Raw genomic sequence first — 16,432 nt, 5'->3', positions numbered from 1 at the left:
GTATTCTGCCAATAAATAACAAACATACAGTTTCCCAACTTTTTCAAATAAGGAGGAATGACTCAGAACTGGCCATATAAAATCCAGATGAATGCAACTGAATCTGAAGAAATTGCAATTAAGCAATAACTACCTGATCACAAAAAGAAAAGGAGGACTTGTGGCACCTTAGAGACTAACAAATTTATTTGAGCATAAGCTTTCGTGAGCGACAGCTCACTTCATCGGATGCATTCAGTGGAAAATACAGTGGGGAGATTTATTTACACAGAGAATATGAAACAATGGGTGTTACCACACACACTGTAACGAGAGTGATCAAGTAAGGTGAGCTATTACCAGCAAGGGGTGGGGGGAACCTTTTGTAGTGATAATCAAGGTGGGCCATTTCCAGCAGTTGACAAGAACGTCTGAGGAACAGTGGGGTGGGGGGTCGGGGTGGGGCGGAATAAACATGGGGAAATAGTTTTACTTTGTGTCATGACCCATCCACTCCCAGTCTTTATTCAAGCCTAAGTTAATTGTATCCAGTTTCCAAATTAATTCCAGTTCGGCAGTCTCTCGTTGGAGTCTGTTTTTGGAGTTTTTTTGTTGAAGAATTGCCACTTTTAACCGAGTGACCAGAAAGATTGAAGTGTTCTCCGACTGGTTTTTGAATGTTATCATTCTTGATGTCTGATCTGTGTCCATTTATTCTTTTACGTAGAGACGGTCCGGTTTGGCCAGGGTGCATGGCAGAGGGGCTATGTACTAACACAGCTGCTCCTCTGAAACCTACCTGATCACAGGCCGTTTCCTGGGAAATTATGGCCAGCCCCAATGTAATTATGTGTGGAGGCACCCTGTAGTAAGCCCCTGTGAATACCCTGCACCCAGGTGGTTATTACTATTATAAAGGACAGAGGCTCTTTGCTTTGTTCATAGCCACGACACGCAGGCTTTTTAATACTTTTGTACCTCCTCCTTACTCTGTTTTACAGAAGTTATAAAGTGGACTTCTTTGCGGTCATGGCAATTCCAAGAATGGCTCACGAACAGTTTGTAATGCTTGGTATCTCCCAAATAACTCCCAAGAGCTAGCCGGGGAGACTTTATAAATATGTATTAAAGATAAACAGGATAAAACATGAACAATGAGGAGTCCTTGTGTCACCTTAGAGTCTAACAAATTTATATGGGCATAAACTTTTGTGGGCTAAAACCCACTTCATCAGATACATGGAGTGGAAAATACAGTAGCAGGTAGGTATACACAGTACATGAAAAGATGGGAGTTGCCTTACCAAGTGGGGGGGAGGGGGGGTCAGTGCTAACGAGACAATTCAATTAACAGTAGGATACCAAGGGAGGAAAAATCACTTTTGTAATGGTAATGAGGGTGGCCCATTCCAAGCAGTTGACAAGAAGGTGTGAGTAACAGTAGGGAGAAATTAGTATGGGGAAATGTACTGTGTATAATGTGTGTAGTACGGGGAAATGTACTCTGCATACACATACACACACTCCCATGTAAAATATTTACATCAATTTAAACTTCCATGTATTTAATTAAGGGAGTTAAGGGATTAGAATTATGATTTAAGCATGGCCAAAAGTGTAATTTTTCAAGAGTTCATTTTTAAGCACGGATTCAGTAAATTTACAACTAGGAGGATGAAGGGATTAGTGGAAGCAGGGGAGAAGATGGGCTAAAAATCAACCAAAGTATTAAATCAGGCGATTTTAGTCTTTTAATTTGCATGTTAAATAACTACTTTAATTTTAGAGATTTCAAATTCTGAATCCAGGTCCAAGTCGGTTAGGATCTTTATTACAGACAGTTCCAAATCCCCAAATCTAAATGTTCTTGAACTTGGAATTTAAACTTTTCCAAAATTCCAGGTGTTCAGGGTTGGTGTGCTGATGCAGGCCACTACAGAGGTAGATTTCAAAGCTGCAAACTCAGATCTAAGCCTAGATCTGGATCTGAAATTTGTTTATGGAGTTTTGGTTATGGCTTATCTCTCAAATATATTGTTATTTATGAACCCAGCGCTGGCACATGGAATTAAATGGCAGCACTCTCAATGACTTCAGTAGGAGCAAGGACAGGCTTTATTACTGTACAATACATGCCAAAGCAAATTCTTTGCTGCTGTGCAGCTTAGTAAAGTCAATGAGTTAGCACAAGGTGTATGTCAGCGCAGGTTGTGACTAACTTTTTAGTTCCCTGATTTTGGTATGATACATTGTATTATTCAATGTCTCAATCCAATGGCTGAAAGTTGAATCTAGACAATTTCAGACTGGAAATGAGGAGTAAATTTTTAACGGTGAGGGTAATTTTTTTCTTTTTTACCAGATATGTTCTAGCAATTATTTGTGGGAAAGTTCTATGGCCTATATGTTGTACAAGAAGTCAGACCACATGATCACAATGGTATCTTCTGGTCTTGGACTCTGTACATCTATTCATATAACGTGGTATTAAAGTTCAACACTGGACCAAATTGTGCCTGCAGATATGTATCTCCCATTAATTAAAGCACTTCTGTTGAACTATATCAGCACATTTTTTGAGGCAGTGGCCAAGTTCATAGGATTTTAGACAGTCCGGTGTCATGGGTTCTACTTCCAATTGTGCCATTGACTCATTGTGGGCTCTTAGAGAAAAGTCATTTAACTTCTGACTCAATTTCCCCAGCTGTAAAATTGGAATAGAAACGCTTGCTTACCACTGTTCAGCAGTTTGAGCTCTATCGATCCAAACATTTTATATAAGTGCTAAGTATTATTTTATACCATATATTGAATGTTATGGGCTAATATTTTTGAAATGCCCTCTAAAATTGCATCTGCAATGATTCATAAAAAATAATTTGTGAGCACAGCTAACTAGGAATTCAGCATATCATTGCTTGCATATCAAGTGCCTGTAAATTCAGCTGTTAGATGCTGAAATTCAAGCAAAATTGTGGGTGCAAATGATTGTTCATAAGGTACATGAGTGTAAATTTAGAAGTAAGGCTGAAGTTTCATAGAAAGTTCATCCATCTTTTTAATATGACACCAAAGCACGTCTGATCTCAACTCATAATCATTATGGTTCTCTTCCCAAATACAAGAGAATATAAATATTGTCCCATATTATCACAATTCAAAGAGCCCACTTTTGTATCAGGGGTGAAGATATTAAGCCCTAAATGTACTAAAAATATAGAGGCAGAAATTTCAGTCTTCTGTGAAATCAACACCCAGTAAGTCAGCTGCAGTGCAAGCAACTATTTACACCTGTAGCAATCTATCCATGTTTAACTTGTACATAATTCCTAACAGGATAAGGACAACAGTAAGATCCTCTCCGGCAATAATTGTTTCACCACAGGGAGCCTGTAGATCTGAAATTGCTCAGGAGTTGTACTTTCAACCAGCTCATGTTCCTTTTAGAGTAGTTACTGCCAACATAAAGGAGTGGCAGTATAGAAACTAATAAATTAAGAAATATCATGGTGAAGATTGCAGTACACCATCAAAAATATAACTACTATTTGCTTAAATATAACTGCAAAATGTCACTAGCGTTTCTTCAGTATGAAGTAACTTAAGTATTTGTTGTAATAGTCAAAAATGATTGTGGATTTCAGTGTTTGCTCTATCCTGTAACAGTGACACAAGAAACAAGACTACACACAAACTCATCTTCTGATACTTAAAAGAGAGTGGAATCTACTGGGTGCATACTGGGTGAAATTCAAAGTTCTATGCACCACCTTCATCACATTTAAACCTTCTAGCCAGAGTTTAAGTGGTTTAAGGGGCTGAAGTGCAAAGATAATATGCTGATCCTCTGCCCAAGGTTGAGTTTCACTCTCTGATCACATTTAAGAAGAAGTGTGTTAAATAAATAACACAACTGCATACCGTACAAACAACCAAATGCACATAGTTGCACTCCTGCCTCAAACTTTAAAGCCGGTCTTCACGTGTAATTGACTTTAACCTCCACTCTCAATCATAAAGTACTTGTAAATTAATCTAAATTTCAAACTGAAACGTCAAAGACAGCATTTTTCCCAAATTTGGTTATAAATAAAAGTCTCATTTATATATTTCCCCAATATCACCAAAATTTAGAGATCGTAATCCTGAACTGAAGTTGAACATGAAAAATTAAGTGACTGAGAGGAAATCTGGGAAGAGTGATATCATCAACTTGAATATATTGGAACCTTAGGTGTTTTAGGCCAGGCTGCAAACTAGGAGTATCTGAAAAAGAAAAAAACTGCAGAATGCACTTTTACATGCACTGTCAATCACAGTAAGTGCTCCAAATGTTTGAGCTGGTTTAAGGGATTACTGACTGGTTATCTGGTCGTAGAAAGTGCACAATTTGAAGATTACTGGAGCTGTCTATTAGAGATAAAGTTGTAGAAGAGAAATGGGTGGCACTCAAACAGGAAAAGGAAAAGAGATAAATTCCTAAGTTTCAACGTTGTCCTAGATTAGGTACTCTTGTGCTATTTATATACAAGCCTCCCAGAGTGATAGGATCATGAAAGTATTTATACCAGAAAATAATCAAAACAAACTTGAAAGTTCAGAAGAGAATATGTTTGCCAGAATTTACACATTACATGGAAATGGCAATTTACACAATACATGGAAATAGATATGTGGAATAAGACATTGCATCAAACAGAGTTATGACAGGCTGAAGCATTTGTTTGTGCGGTAGGAAAATAGATCAATTTTCTAAACAAAGATCTGAAACTAGAGAATGAAGAACACAACTGAAAGAATATTTTTGAAATAAAGAAGACTGGCCTTTGGGGTTAAAGGACTCTTTGTTGGAGAGTTCACTGCAGCCCTCAGGCGACCACCTAAAGCAGGGGTGGCCAACCCGTGGCTCCGGAGCCCCATAAGGCTCTTCAGAAGTTAATATGTGGCTTCTTGTATAGGCAGTGACTCCGGGGCTGGAGCTACAGGTGCCAACTTTCCAATGTGCCGGGGGGCGCTCACTGGTCAACCCCTGGCTCTGCCACAGGCCCTGCCCCCACTCCACCCCTTCCTGCCCCATCCCCGAGCCTGCTATGCTCTTGCTCCTCCCACTCTCCCTCCAAGCCTCCTGCATGCCACAAAACAGCTAATCAGGAAGTGTGGGGAGGGAGCAGGAGGCACTGATCGGTGAGGCTACCAGTGAGCAGAAGGCGCTGGGTGCGGGTGGGGAGCTCATGGAGGGCTGCTGATGTATTACTGTGGCTCTTTGGCAATGTACATTGGTAAAATCTGGCTCCTTCTCAGTCTCAGGTTGGCCACCCCTGACCTAAAGGCTGAAATGCTTCAGAGATGGAAGCCTGAGCTTCACTGTGGAGAAAAATGGAGCCACTATCTAAAAATTGGTACAGATATTACAGTCACAGCCAGTGGTGTCTGGAGAACTGCTGGGAAATAGCAAGTGGCAGCAGCTCATTTGCAGGAGGAAGAGTTGGACACTGATCAAAATGAGAGAAAGACCCAAGAAAGAAAGGAGTTCTGTGGCCCAGCAAAACCCTGTAACCTAGCAGACTGGAGACAAGAAGCCCGAACAAACAACCAAATGTCGTTATGGAAACTGTTCAGCCTGAGTGTCACTTGGATGTTCTGAAAGGAATAGTTGGCTGGAGCCCCTTTTCTGTTCACATTCCAGTTACAGGGTTTTGATCTAGTCATAAACCTGAGAGTGGACCCCTCACGTATTTTTATACTTAAAGTACACTTTCAAGCTTTAAACAAATCCATCACCATCCTGTTTGCCCCTTGAACAATACACTGATTCTGGTTTTGGTGAGTGCATTGGAGGGAAGAGACTGAAGGAAACATCTTGGAAGTAACTGCAGCCTGAATCAAATTACTTCATTACCTGGATTCCACTCTATTGGGCTAAAGGAAAGTGTCAAGCTGAATTCTCAAGTTTGGAAAGAATTTCACAGCAAGAAAAGGTCACTTCTAAATTAATGTTGGTAAATTCCACTCTCCTCAAAGCCATCTGATCCATGGCTCTGTTCTATCACTAACGTCTCAGCTAGGGTAAGTAGATTTCCTTTAAATATGTTCCTTGATTTGCTTAATCAGTTAATAAATATATGGAAACTGATTCACACCACATAACTCCAGTTTTATGCCGGTTTAATTCCTTTGACTTCAATGGATTTATACCAGCATAAAAGTAGAGTAACTCAGGGGTGAATTAGGCCTACAATATACTTGCCTTTGGTCTCAGTGTCAAGATGTTTGTGTGACTGCCCTCAATCCTCTGCCAATGCCCCAAAATCAGACATTTCACAATTAATTCACTCTCTAATTTAAAGGAACTAAATAGCTCATGGTGGCACTGGGGTAGCCAGAGATCCCAATTACATATGGAAGACAGTGCAAGCAGGTTACAATATAAAATGTAAGGCAGTATATAGCAACAAGCATTAAACAAACATCAAACAGGCTGGAATAAAAGAGATAACACCATATAAAGAGAAGGTGGCCAACACAGGAGACACAAGAACATATATAAGTGGCTTCCAAATTGCTATATTTTTTGGTAGAAGTATCATTGCCTGGGAAAAGCTGCCTGGTGACAAATTACTTTGCTTTAAAACAGTGGTTCCCAAACTTTAACAACCTGTGAACCCCTTTCAGTAAAATGTCAAGTCTTGTGAACCCCCTCCTAAAAATGAATATTTCCAGGGATTTTCTCCTTTACCTGAGTATAAATTATAAAAGCAGTGATCTTGGAAATATAAAATTTGTTTTTATGACATGCTTATTTACACACTATTTATTATTAATTATTATTTATCATTACAGTATTTTTATTACATTATGAAAACGGCAACACTCTTCCAAGATCTCACTTTCGAAGCTTGTATCACTTTGAATAAGCCTGTTATAAGACAAGGCTCCTATGTTTCATCAAGGAGTGTCAGATGTGAAACAGCATGAAGATATTTAAGAAGCCAACTCAAAGAGTTCCTCCTACACAAACATTCAGGTCTTCAGCAGTCCAGACAAACAATGCACGTTACAACAAAGCTGAAACTTGTTCTTCATAACAATTTAAAAAACAATACTAGCTGCCTATTTAATTTTAAAAACAGCAAAAAATATCCACCTCCCTTCCCATTTCTTTTAAGGTGTCTTGAAGTTTAAATCTCCTCAGTGTGATAGATATGCTTGCTTTGATCTGCTTAGCTCTTGGAAGTCCAGGGGCTCCAGGCTGCTGGCCCCATGCTGCCCAGGGTCCCTAGGGACAGCTCTGTCTGCCATTAGGGAATTTTTTCCCAAGAATCCCCTGTAATATTTCGTGAACCCCAGTTTAGGAACCACTGCTTTAAAATGTTTTTTCTATTCACCACAATCATTATTTACAGGCAAATAATGAAACAAAATGTTTTTGCTTCTCATATATCCTTACCGTCTCTTCTTTGTGCTCTGTTAACGCATTAGGGAAGGTTCTTTTCCCTGCTCTGCTCCAACGCATCATCTTTACTTTATGGAATTTCATTAGGATTTGAATTCTAAGCAGCATAAAATTTAGAGCTTTTTAAAGCACAGAACAAACCCCACAACTTCAGAACTCTTCATCAACCCTATCCACCAGTGTAATTCAATATTTCCCTTCATTTGAATAATGTGAGCTGACAAGGTAGTCAAAACCTATAACCATCCATTAGCACTGTCTGCAGAACACTACAACCCTAAGCCATTCTACCACTTACAAAGAAAATTGATTTTACCTGAATATTAAGCCTTCCTCTGTGGGCCCCAAGGCCATATCGCTTTACTGTAGAAGCATGGAGCTGGAAATCAGTAATTTTTAATGTCTCCAGACCAAGCGGTGGGCAACCTGTAAAACGACAAAGTTTTATTAAAAAATGAGGAAAACAAACAAATATATATTATCCAAAGCTCCTTTTGTATACGTGTGTGCGCACATGTGTGTGTGAGAGAGACCGAAATAGGTCAGATCCTCAGCTGGTGTAAATCGGGATAGCACAATGAAACCAATGAGATGATGGCTGCTCCACTGAAATCAATGGAGTGATGTTGATTTTCATCAGTTGAGGGTCTGGACCTTTAAGTTTTCCTTAATAGTTCTTTTTCTTTGCCATACCCTTCCTTTGCCACAGATATGCACAGTATTTCCTGTCAAGTGCTTGTCGGTACAAAATGCCAGCAGAGTGGCCTTTTATTTTTTTCTTTTGGCATTTACTACTGTGTCAAGTTATGTTTTCAATTAAAGCACATTCTGGAGACTTCAAACATGCACACACATTGTACAATAGCATCTCTCAGAGAGGTCTGGGAGACCACACTGCAGAGCTCTGCTGGAGCAATGAGTAAGCACAAACAGGGCAAATTTGAAACAAGAGGCCACCTCTATAAGCTTCAAATGGTGCACAGTTTTGAACAAAAATAGCAGATGCCAGTACTGTACAGTACTGCAGCAAAATCCAGCCTTGAGATCTTACTTTGGAAGATAAGACATCAGAAAGATCCTACTGTACTTTTTTAAATCAGAAAAGTTCTAGTCGAAGGTACTTGTATGACCTCCATTACCACAGTATCTGCGCGCCTCACAATCTCTAACGTATTTATCCTTATATCAGCCTTTGGAGGTAGGAAAGTTCTCTTATCAACTTTTCATGGAAGGGAAATGGATGCATAGAGAGAAACAGTTCACATAGGAGTCTGAATCCAGGTCTCCCAATGCTAGTATTCTAACCATGACTAGACCATCCTCCCTTTCTGCTTTGATTTAGAGCTGTGAACACAGCCTTACATATGCCATAGCTACCAAGGAATTACCAATGCAGGGTTCAAAAAAAAAAAATAGAAAAATTCATGGAGGGTAGATACATCAGGATGGGGAGGGATGGTGTCCCTAGCCTCTGTTTGCCAAAAGTTGGGAATGGGCAACAGAAATTGGATCACTTGACGATTACCTGGCCTGTTCATTCTCTCTGGGGCACCTGTCATTGGCCACAGTCAGAAGACAGGATACTGGGCTAGATGGACCTTTGGTCTAACCCAGTATGGCTGTTCTTGTGTAGGTTCAGGTCTAGATTGAAATCACTCTTCTGAAATCCACAGATGTCTGGATTTGAGGATCTGATCCAGGCCCATCTCCAATCATTATACAAAAACTGACAGAAAGGACATAGGATTTCTTGTTCTCTCCCTTAGCTCATCCATGATGTAAACTCCTCCTAGAAAAATGGAACTGGGATTATGCTGCAGAACAAACTGTGCAAGTATTGATTTGCTCACCCTTAGAAAAAAGGTTTGGACACTTCATCAGCAATAGGGCTGGTTTCTGGTCTTGCTGAAGTCAATGGCAAAACTCCTGACTACAATGGAGACAGGAGTGGGACCATTAGAATGATAAACATTTAATATTAATGTATTTTTTTAACACTAACAATAGGCTCAGTGCTGCACATGAGACAAAATGCAGACAGACCCTGCTCAGAAGAGCTTTCAATCTAATTAACAGAAACAGAGAAGAGACAGGATGCACTGGGAAAACCAGAGGAAGGAGTAGCTTAGAGGGAATTTTGTTTGTTTTAATTATATTTCGTTATATATGAGTGTTTCATCTTATATTGTTCCCTAAACAAGATAAGCCTCGGGTTCTGAAAGACCTCTATTGGGAGTAAGTTACACGGCTGAGAAGAACCGGTAATAAGAACTCCCTGTCTCACTCCTACAAATTCAACCCTCTGGACAGATTTAGAAATCAATCTAAAGGCATAATCTTGCAAACTCTTCTGCACCTGAGTACATTCACATATGTAGTCCCAGGGAACAAAAGTACCTAAAGTTAGGCAGGCATGTAAGTGCTAGCAGGATTAGACACTAAGGTTGATGATAGAAGTGAATGCATGTGGCTTTTATCTTTGCAATGCTTGAAACTTCATAAAACCAGTGATACTAAAGTGTAGCATTTATAGTTTTAAGATCTTCAGGGCACAGACAGTATCTGCCTCTATGTTTGTACAGTACCTAGCAACAGGGGTCCCCATTTGTGATGATTAGGGTTTCTAGATGCTACCATAATATAAAAAGGTATATATAATAATAAATTAATAATATGCCCCATTTAAAGTGCCTTTCACACTAAGGGCCATGGAAAATCTCTTACAAAGAATTCTGAGAAAAGCAGTTACTTTCATTCAAAACTTAAAATAGAATTTCAACTATAGTCTCCATAGGTAAAGGCTAATGCACACAGTCAACAAAACTCGAAGTCACCTGAAAAAATCTCTCTTTAAGAAAAATAAAATATGTTGTCCCAGCTCTGGATTGAAAATTTTGACCTTAAATAAAAACATCTCATTTCCTCCACTCACAGTACCTCTTTCTCTGGCAGCTATGCCAAACTGGGAATGGAACAACATCATTCTTCAAAGAAGTTTTTTGGCTCTGGCTTTACGTTTATCTGCTACCAACTATTAACTTGCTAATATTAGTGATGATCTTGGTGTCATCAAGTCTGTTGTTCAGAGCAGCAAATGTGTATGGGATTCGTGATGTTTTTCACAAAAGACAATCTTTGATTTTGCTTTAAAGTTGAGGGCCTATAATAAAGGATTTCTAACTTTTTAAGAGAGTCAGTTGTTTCACTTACATGTCAATTCCATCGACAACACAAATGGTAAGAAAAGTTTGTACCACTTACAGATTTTACCAAACAAAGGGTTTCAATCTATTAGTTGGGTGGGGGTGTGGAAACGGGAAAGTTTCCAATAGGACCTGGTCTAATAATCTTCAAGGTTCTGAATATAAGACACAGCAACCCATCTAAATTTGCCAGTCCACTACAGGCACAGATATTAAAAGTCCTTTATAGGAGTCTCCTTTTAGGTTAGGTTTCTGCTTTGTTTCCTTGAGTTTTTAATTTATTAATTCATTTTGAGAACATGTATAAAATTAACGAATAGTTCAGAGTTTGACATTTGGCTCCTTGCCAGTACTGCATTATTGACCTTATGTGCTTACTTGCCATTGACTTGTTCTTTTTAATCAGTCTACTGTAGGTAAACAGAGGCAATCTAATTTCTTTTCAACAAATAATATCAAGCAAAGAGATCAAACTTACAGTGCCTCTCAACACTGCACGTTTTAATATCATCTTAATATTCATTTTAGTCCTGTTCATGTTAATTTGGAGAAAATCCTGTGTAAGCTGCAGAAACTGTGTAACTGTTCAGAGAGCTTCGTATCGTGCCAGGTTCAACAGAAAATTATCTGATTATCTGGGCATTTCTTTAATCGGAAGAAGGAAGATTCAAAATAGCAAAACAAGAAATTTCAACTTTGGTTTTCAGTGACATTTTTAACCTGCACATTATCTACATGAGTCCCCAACTAAATCTGGCAATATCCAACGATACTGATAAAGCTTTACAGAGATAATTGATTCCCTGATCTTTGACAATGGAGGAAGAGAGCAGAACATAATTTACTTTCACAATAGGAAGTGAACAAATTGCAAATAATGATAAACATAAGCTTTGGTAGCCTGGCTAAAAACAGGTCTTATGCTAAAATTTTATGCATTATTTTCAATTGGTATTAGGTGCTAGATTTAGAAGGAGTATTTGCATCCAGATTCATTAATTTTGGGTCCTGGTTAGTATAAAAGTCTGCATTTAGATTTTCACAGTATTTGTATTTTAAGAGCTGTTCTTGTGAGATTTCTGTCTCAAATGGTAGAAATCTTGTCAAATATCTGCTATTTCAGGCAGAAAAACAGATCCTTCCTGCATTCAGATCCGACCCAGAACCAAAATCATATGGGTGAGGAGATGACTCTGATTCAGGGATTTCAAATTCTTCAAAACAAAACAAAAACAAATTCAAAATGGTTTGGATTAGAAACATAGTTTAGGGACTGAGGTGTCAGTTCAGCAAGTTTCTTATGCAAGTGCCTACCTGTAAGTATTTGAACTGTCTCACTGAAGTCAATGGGACTGCTCACTTGCTTCAAATTAGGCATGCACTTAAGTACCCTGCTGACTCATGGCCTAAATGGTGTGAAAGGATCCTCAGAATTTCAGAAAATGTTTAAAAGTTCTAGGTAAAACCCATCAATATATGGCCTGGTTTATTCTAACTAGAGACGATAACTTGTCCACTGGAAAACATATTATTTAGAGGTACAGTACCTCTTAGAAGCCATGATACAATGTCCACTCCTTCAGATAATGCTTAGTACTATTTTGGTGGATGTTGTATATCTCAGCTAAGACCAGCCAGCGTTTCTGATGCAGCAGCATCATTAGCCAAGACATTAGCCACAACTTTTCTGTATGGCAGAGATTTTGAAGATGGTTTCAAATACACACTATGTCCTGCAATCTGTACTTGCAAGACCAAAGTATTGATCAGCCCAAGTTCCGTTGCAGTTTAGAGTGCACTGAGCTGAAAGGTAGGCAACACTGGTGGAGAACCAAGGCCTCGCTCAAAGGCTCACAATTAAGTGAGCAGTTGCTCACTTAAGCAGTCCCACTGATTTCTATGGGATCACATCTGGAAACAAATGCTCAGAAACATAATGGGTTCATAATTTGGTAGGCAGGATGAGCCTACATTCCCAGTCATTGAAGAAATTATAACTAATTATGCTAAACCTGGTTCTCAAATGTCCACAATTCTTCATCAAATTTAGGAAATATACATCCTTGGAACTACAGATCAATTTCAGCAATAGACAAATATTTATTGTGAGGACATGGAAATAATAAAAGTCAGTTAGCCTAGCTCAACTGTTAATTTCTTTATTTTTTTCCAAGTCAATTTTTCAGGTAAAAGCACGGATTGCCATATATTTTGTTATATTTAATAGACACAGTTTGGAAATCTGTTCTCTTTTGTTGCTCTTTTGGGGGCAAAGCCACCAAATTGGCTATTTTATTTTTAAAAGATTTCCCATCAATTCTAGTTGTATATTCTGTTCTTCTATTAGAGAAAAAGTTTCCTTGTTATTTATTTATTTATATTTATCATTTTAAAGAGATGTATCTATGATCGTATTGAATTCCCACAAGAAAAATCTGTGCTTGTCTAACTCTTAGCCACACAGTGATATTCACATCTGTAAATGGAGAAATATTTTCCCTGTGCAGTCTGACGGGCTCCTCGCCATTTGGAAGCAGAATTTACTTTGACTGCTTATTTATTTTTTATGATTCTAAATGTGTTTTAGCTCCAGGAGCTTTGTCATTTTTAAATAGATAAGAATCCCACAACACTTCAACATGTTTATTTAATTTAGAGTTTATGTTATAGACACACAGTCCAGGGGAAGATTAAAGGAGGTCAAGACACTGCCGATATTTATTTGATATAGAATCATCCATATACCAATAATGGCTTTGGCTCTGTATATTTTTCCAGAGAAATCTCTAGCTAGACATTTGGGGCTTGATGTTGGGGCTCGGAAAAGACTCCCACTGATTTCAGTAGGAGTTGAATCAGGCCCTCAGTAAGCTGAGCTCAAGTAGTTCACTACAGTTTGGCTAGAACTGATTGTAGTTAAAGTAGTGGAATTTCTGTGAATATCAACACTATGGGCTTGATTTTCAGAGATGCTGAACAGTCAAAGCTCCCAACTCCAGAAGCAGTTGTGGGTATTCAGCCCCTCCGAAAATCAGGCCCTATAATGCTAACTTTTTTAATACTGTATGTCAAGACACATGTGGGTCAAATCTTGGCCTCATCGCCAAAGCCCTGCCCTGTATGAACAGTGGTGATGGCTTTAGGGTGCATCCAGTAACAGACACCCTGCCATTGCATGTGGGGCCATTTTGAAGCTCTGCTGTTCCTTTTGCCAGCAGCAATGTGCCACTGTAATCGTTGCCGATTTGTGCCTGCTATAGATGGCAGGAGACATGCTTACTAGATTTGGGCACACACTTCCCCTTTTCCTGCACCCCTGCTAGCTGCAAACATGATAGGCATATCTGTTAGCACAGTACAGTCTTGCTCTTCCCTTTGGCCAACCTCATTGAGCATACTGCTGTTTCTGTAGTTTGAATCTCAGATTCCCCTTTTCCTGTCCTGAACACTATGTGGAGCATAGGCAGGATTCAAGCCCTAATCAAGCAAAGCACATGGTTAACTTTACGTTAACTTGAAGGCAAAGGGCTACTTACATGCTGAAAGTTTAACACCTGGTTAATAAGTGCTTTGCTGGATCAGGACCTTAATCTTTAATATTTTACTTGCATTATTTTGAGGCAAATCCCGCAATCCTTATGCTGTACTTATACAGACGAAATAAACCTACTGAAATCAACCTAAGGACTATGGGCTTTGGCCAAAGTTAATATAAATTTTAATCTTTTGAGTTTTCCCAGTGAAATGTGTGGCTGAATAACTCACCTTCCAGTATTCAGAGTAGCAGCCATGTTAGTCTGTATTCGCAAAAAGAAAAGGAGTACTTGTGGCACCTTAGAGACTAACCAATTTATTTGAGCATAAGCTTTCGTGAGCTACAGCTCACTTCATCGGCTGCATTCTGATGAAGTGAGCTGTAGCTCACGAAAGCTTATGCTCAAATAAATTAGTTAGTCTCTAAGGTGCCACAAGTGCTCCTTTTCTTTTCACCTTCCAGTAATGGAACATTTTGTATGGAAAGCTCTAACTAATTCTGTCCATATTCTATGCCTCTTCATATGAAATTTAGCTCATCATTTAAAATCTATTATGTCACAGGCATGCAAAGTATTCTAAACATGCAGTGCACCTGAAAGGATTTTATCTGAGCATTTTAGTTGAAAATATGTTTTGATTGCTTTGTGTCATTAAATATTGCCTACAAAATATAGGCGTGGCCAGGGCCTGCTCACTTTCTCAACAAGATTCCCTTTATCAGTTCAAAAAAGAACTAGATAAGCTCATGGAGAAGAAGGTCCATCCCTGGCTATTAGCTATTAGCCAGGATGGGCAGGAATGGTTTCCCTAGCTTCTGTTTGCCAGAACCTGGGAATGGGCGACAGGGGATGGATCACTTGATGATTACCTGTTCTGTTCATTCCCTCTGGGGCCCCTGGCATTGGCATTGTCTGAAGACAGGATACTGGGCTAGATGGACCTTTGGTCTGATCCAGTATGGCCGTTCTTATCTTCTTATGACCCCAATGTGGGCAGTTATGTCTAGTGGCTAGAGCAGAAGTCAGACCTAGGTGTTGGAGCCGCAGTCAGTAATCGAAATCCAGGATCAGAGCCAGAGTCAGGAATCAGGGCCAAGTGTCAGAGCTTAAGTCAGGCATCAGAGCCAAGGGTCAGAGCTGGAGTCAAAGGCCAGATGCTAAAGCCAAAGTCAGGAATCAGAGAACAGAGTCAGGATGGGTTACCTGGAGTGACGCAGGGCTGGGGCCAAGCAGGCAGAGGCACCATCACAGCTGTGGGCAAACACTTTGAGCAGCCACTGAACAGCTGCTGGGCTGGACTTCAGAGCTGGTCTGCAGACTCTTCAATCAGGTGGTGTAGCCACCTGCTCTAATGAGTTTGCCCACAGATTGGCTCTGCTTGCTGGGCCCAATTCCTGATACCGATCAGAAGCAGTGTTCAATTCCCCCACCAAAAAACTGAGTAATCATTCAATTTAAAACATCAGTAAATCTGTCCGAGCATACAAGATTTGGGGAGCTCTGTTTGATGCTGGAGTTGATGTTACAGAGTTTGGGCACTGTGTCCATGATAGATAAGAGATGAACCGCAACTGCAACCTTAGGCCAAGATCTAGATCCAAATTTTATCAACATTCAGGGGAGCCTGGATGCAAGGTTTTGGTTCAGGTACATCTGATCTATACCAGACCCAATCCGAAAGAGAGTCATTTATGAGAAGGACAAGTTCTCTGTTCCTGTTTCTATATTTGATTTAATATAGGCTTACGCTGTGTTTCTATTAACATGTCCATCAGTGAGAATTTAGGTAGGGGAGTAGTGTTGCCTAATTTTGATCCCAATCAAATATTGAAGGGTTCAGAGTTTGACCCTAATATGAGTCATTATTGGATTCGTGCTTTTGCTTAGGAGAGACAGTCAGGGGAAAAAAACAAAACAGAGGAAGCATAATGAAACAATTCAGTGAAGAAAGAGTTAAAACATAGAGCAGAGAATGGACAGATTGAATACCAAATGCACAGAGATTGTAAGGATAGAGCAGGGGGAAGGGGGGAAGAAGATAGTGAAAGAAGACAGTGTGATATACCTTTACCATGTATCATATATGTCTCCTTGTGCCAGCACATCTTTTGAAGTCCCTTCTGTCCCTGCAACATAGCAGAAACATTTGAATGGAAATACTCTTAAGAGTGCCCATCTCTGATCCAGGCACCATTCCAAATCTGATAGACATGTCTGATAGACATGATCAGCAACAGCACATTTGTTATATAAAGCAAAAC

The 16,432-nt window shown here is 39.5% G+C and overlaps 1 protein-coding gene across 1 annotated transcript in view; it reads right to left on the bottom strand.

Moving 5' to 3' along the window:
• Positions 1-16,432, bottom strand: part of CPXM2 (carboxypeptidase X, M14 family member 2) — a 102,725-nt gene that overhangs the window by 63,769 nt on the left and 22,524 nt on the right. The window contains exon 3 of the mRNA XM_077821871.1: positions 7,749-7,858. Coding sequence (XP_077677997.1) covers positions 7,749-7,858 — 110 coding nt within the window. The remainder of the gene's footprint in view (positions 1-7,748; positions 7,859-16,432) is intronic.

Source organism: Eretmochelys imbricata, chromosome 7 (assembly GCF_965152235.1).
Source record: "Eretmochelys imbricata isolate rEreImb1 chromosome 7, rEreImb1.hap1, whole genome shotgun sequence".
Lineage (NCBI taxonomy): Eukaryota > Metazoa > Chordata > Testudines > Cheloniidae > Eretmochelys > Eretmochelys imbricata.
The sequence above is the reverse complement of the archived record's forward strand: the minus strand, read 5'-3'. Positions and strand labels throughout refer to the sequence as shown.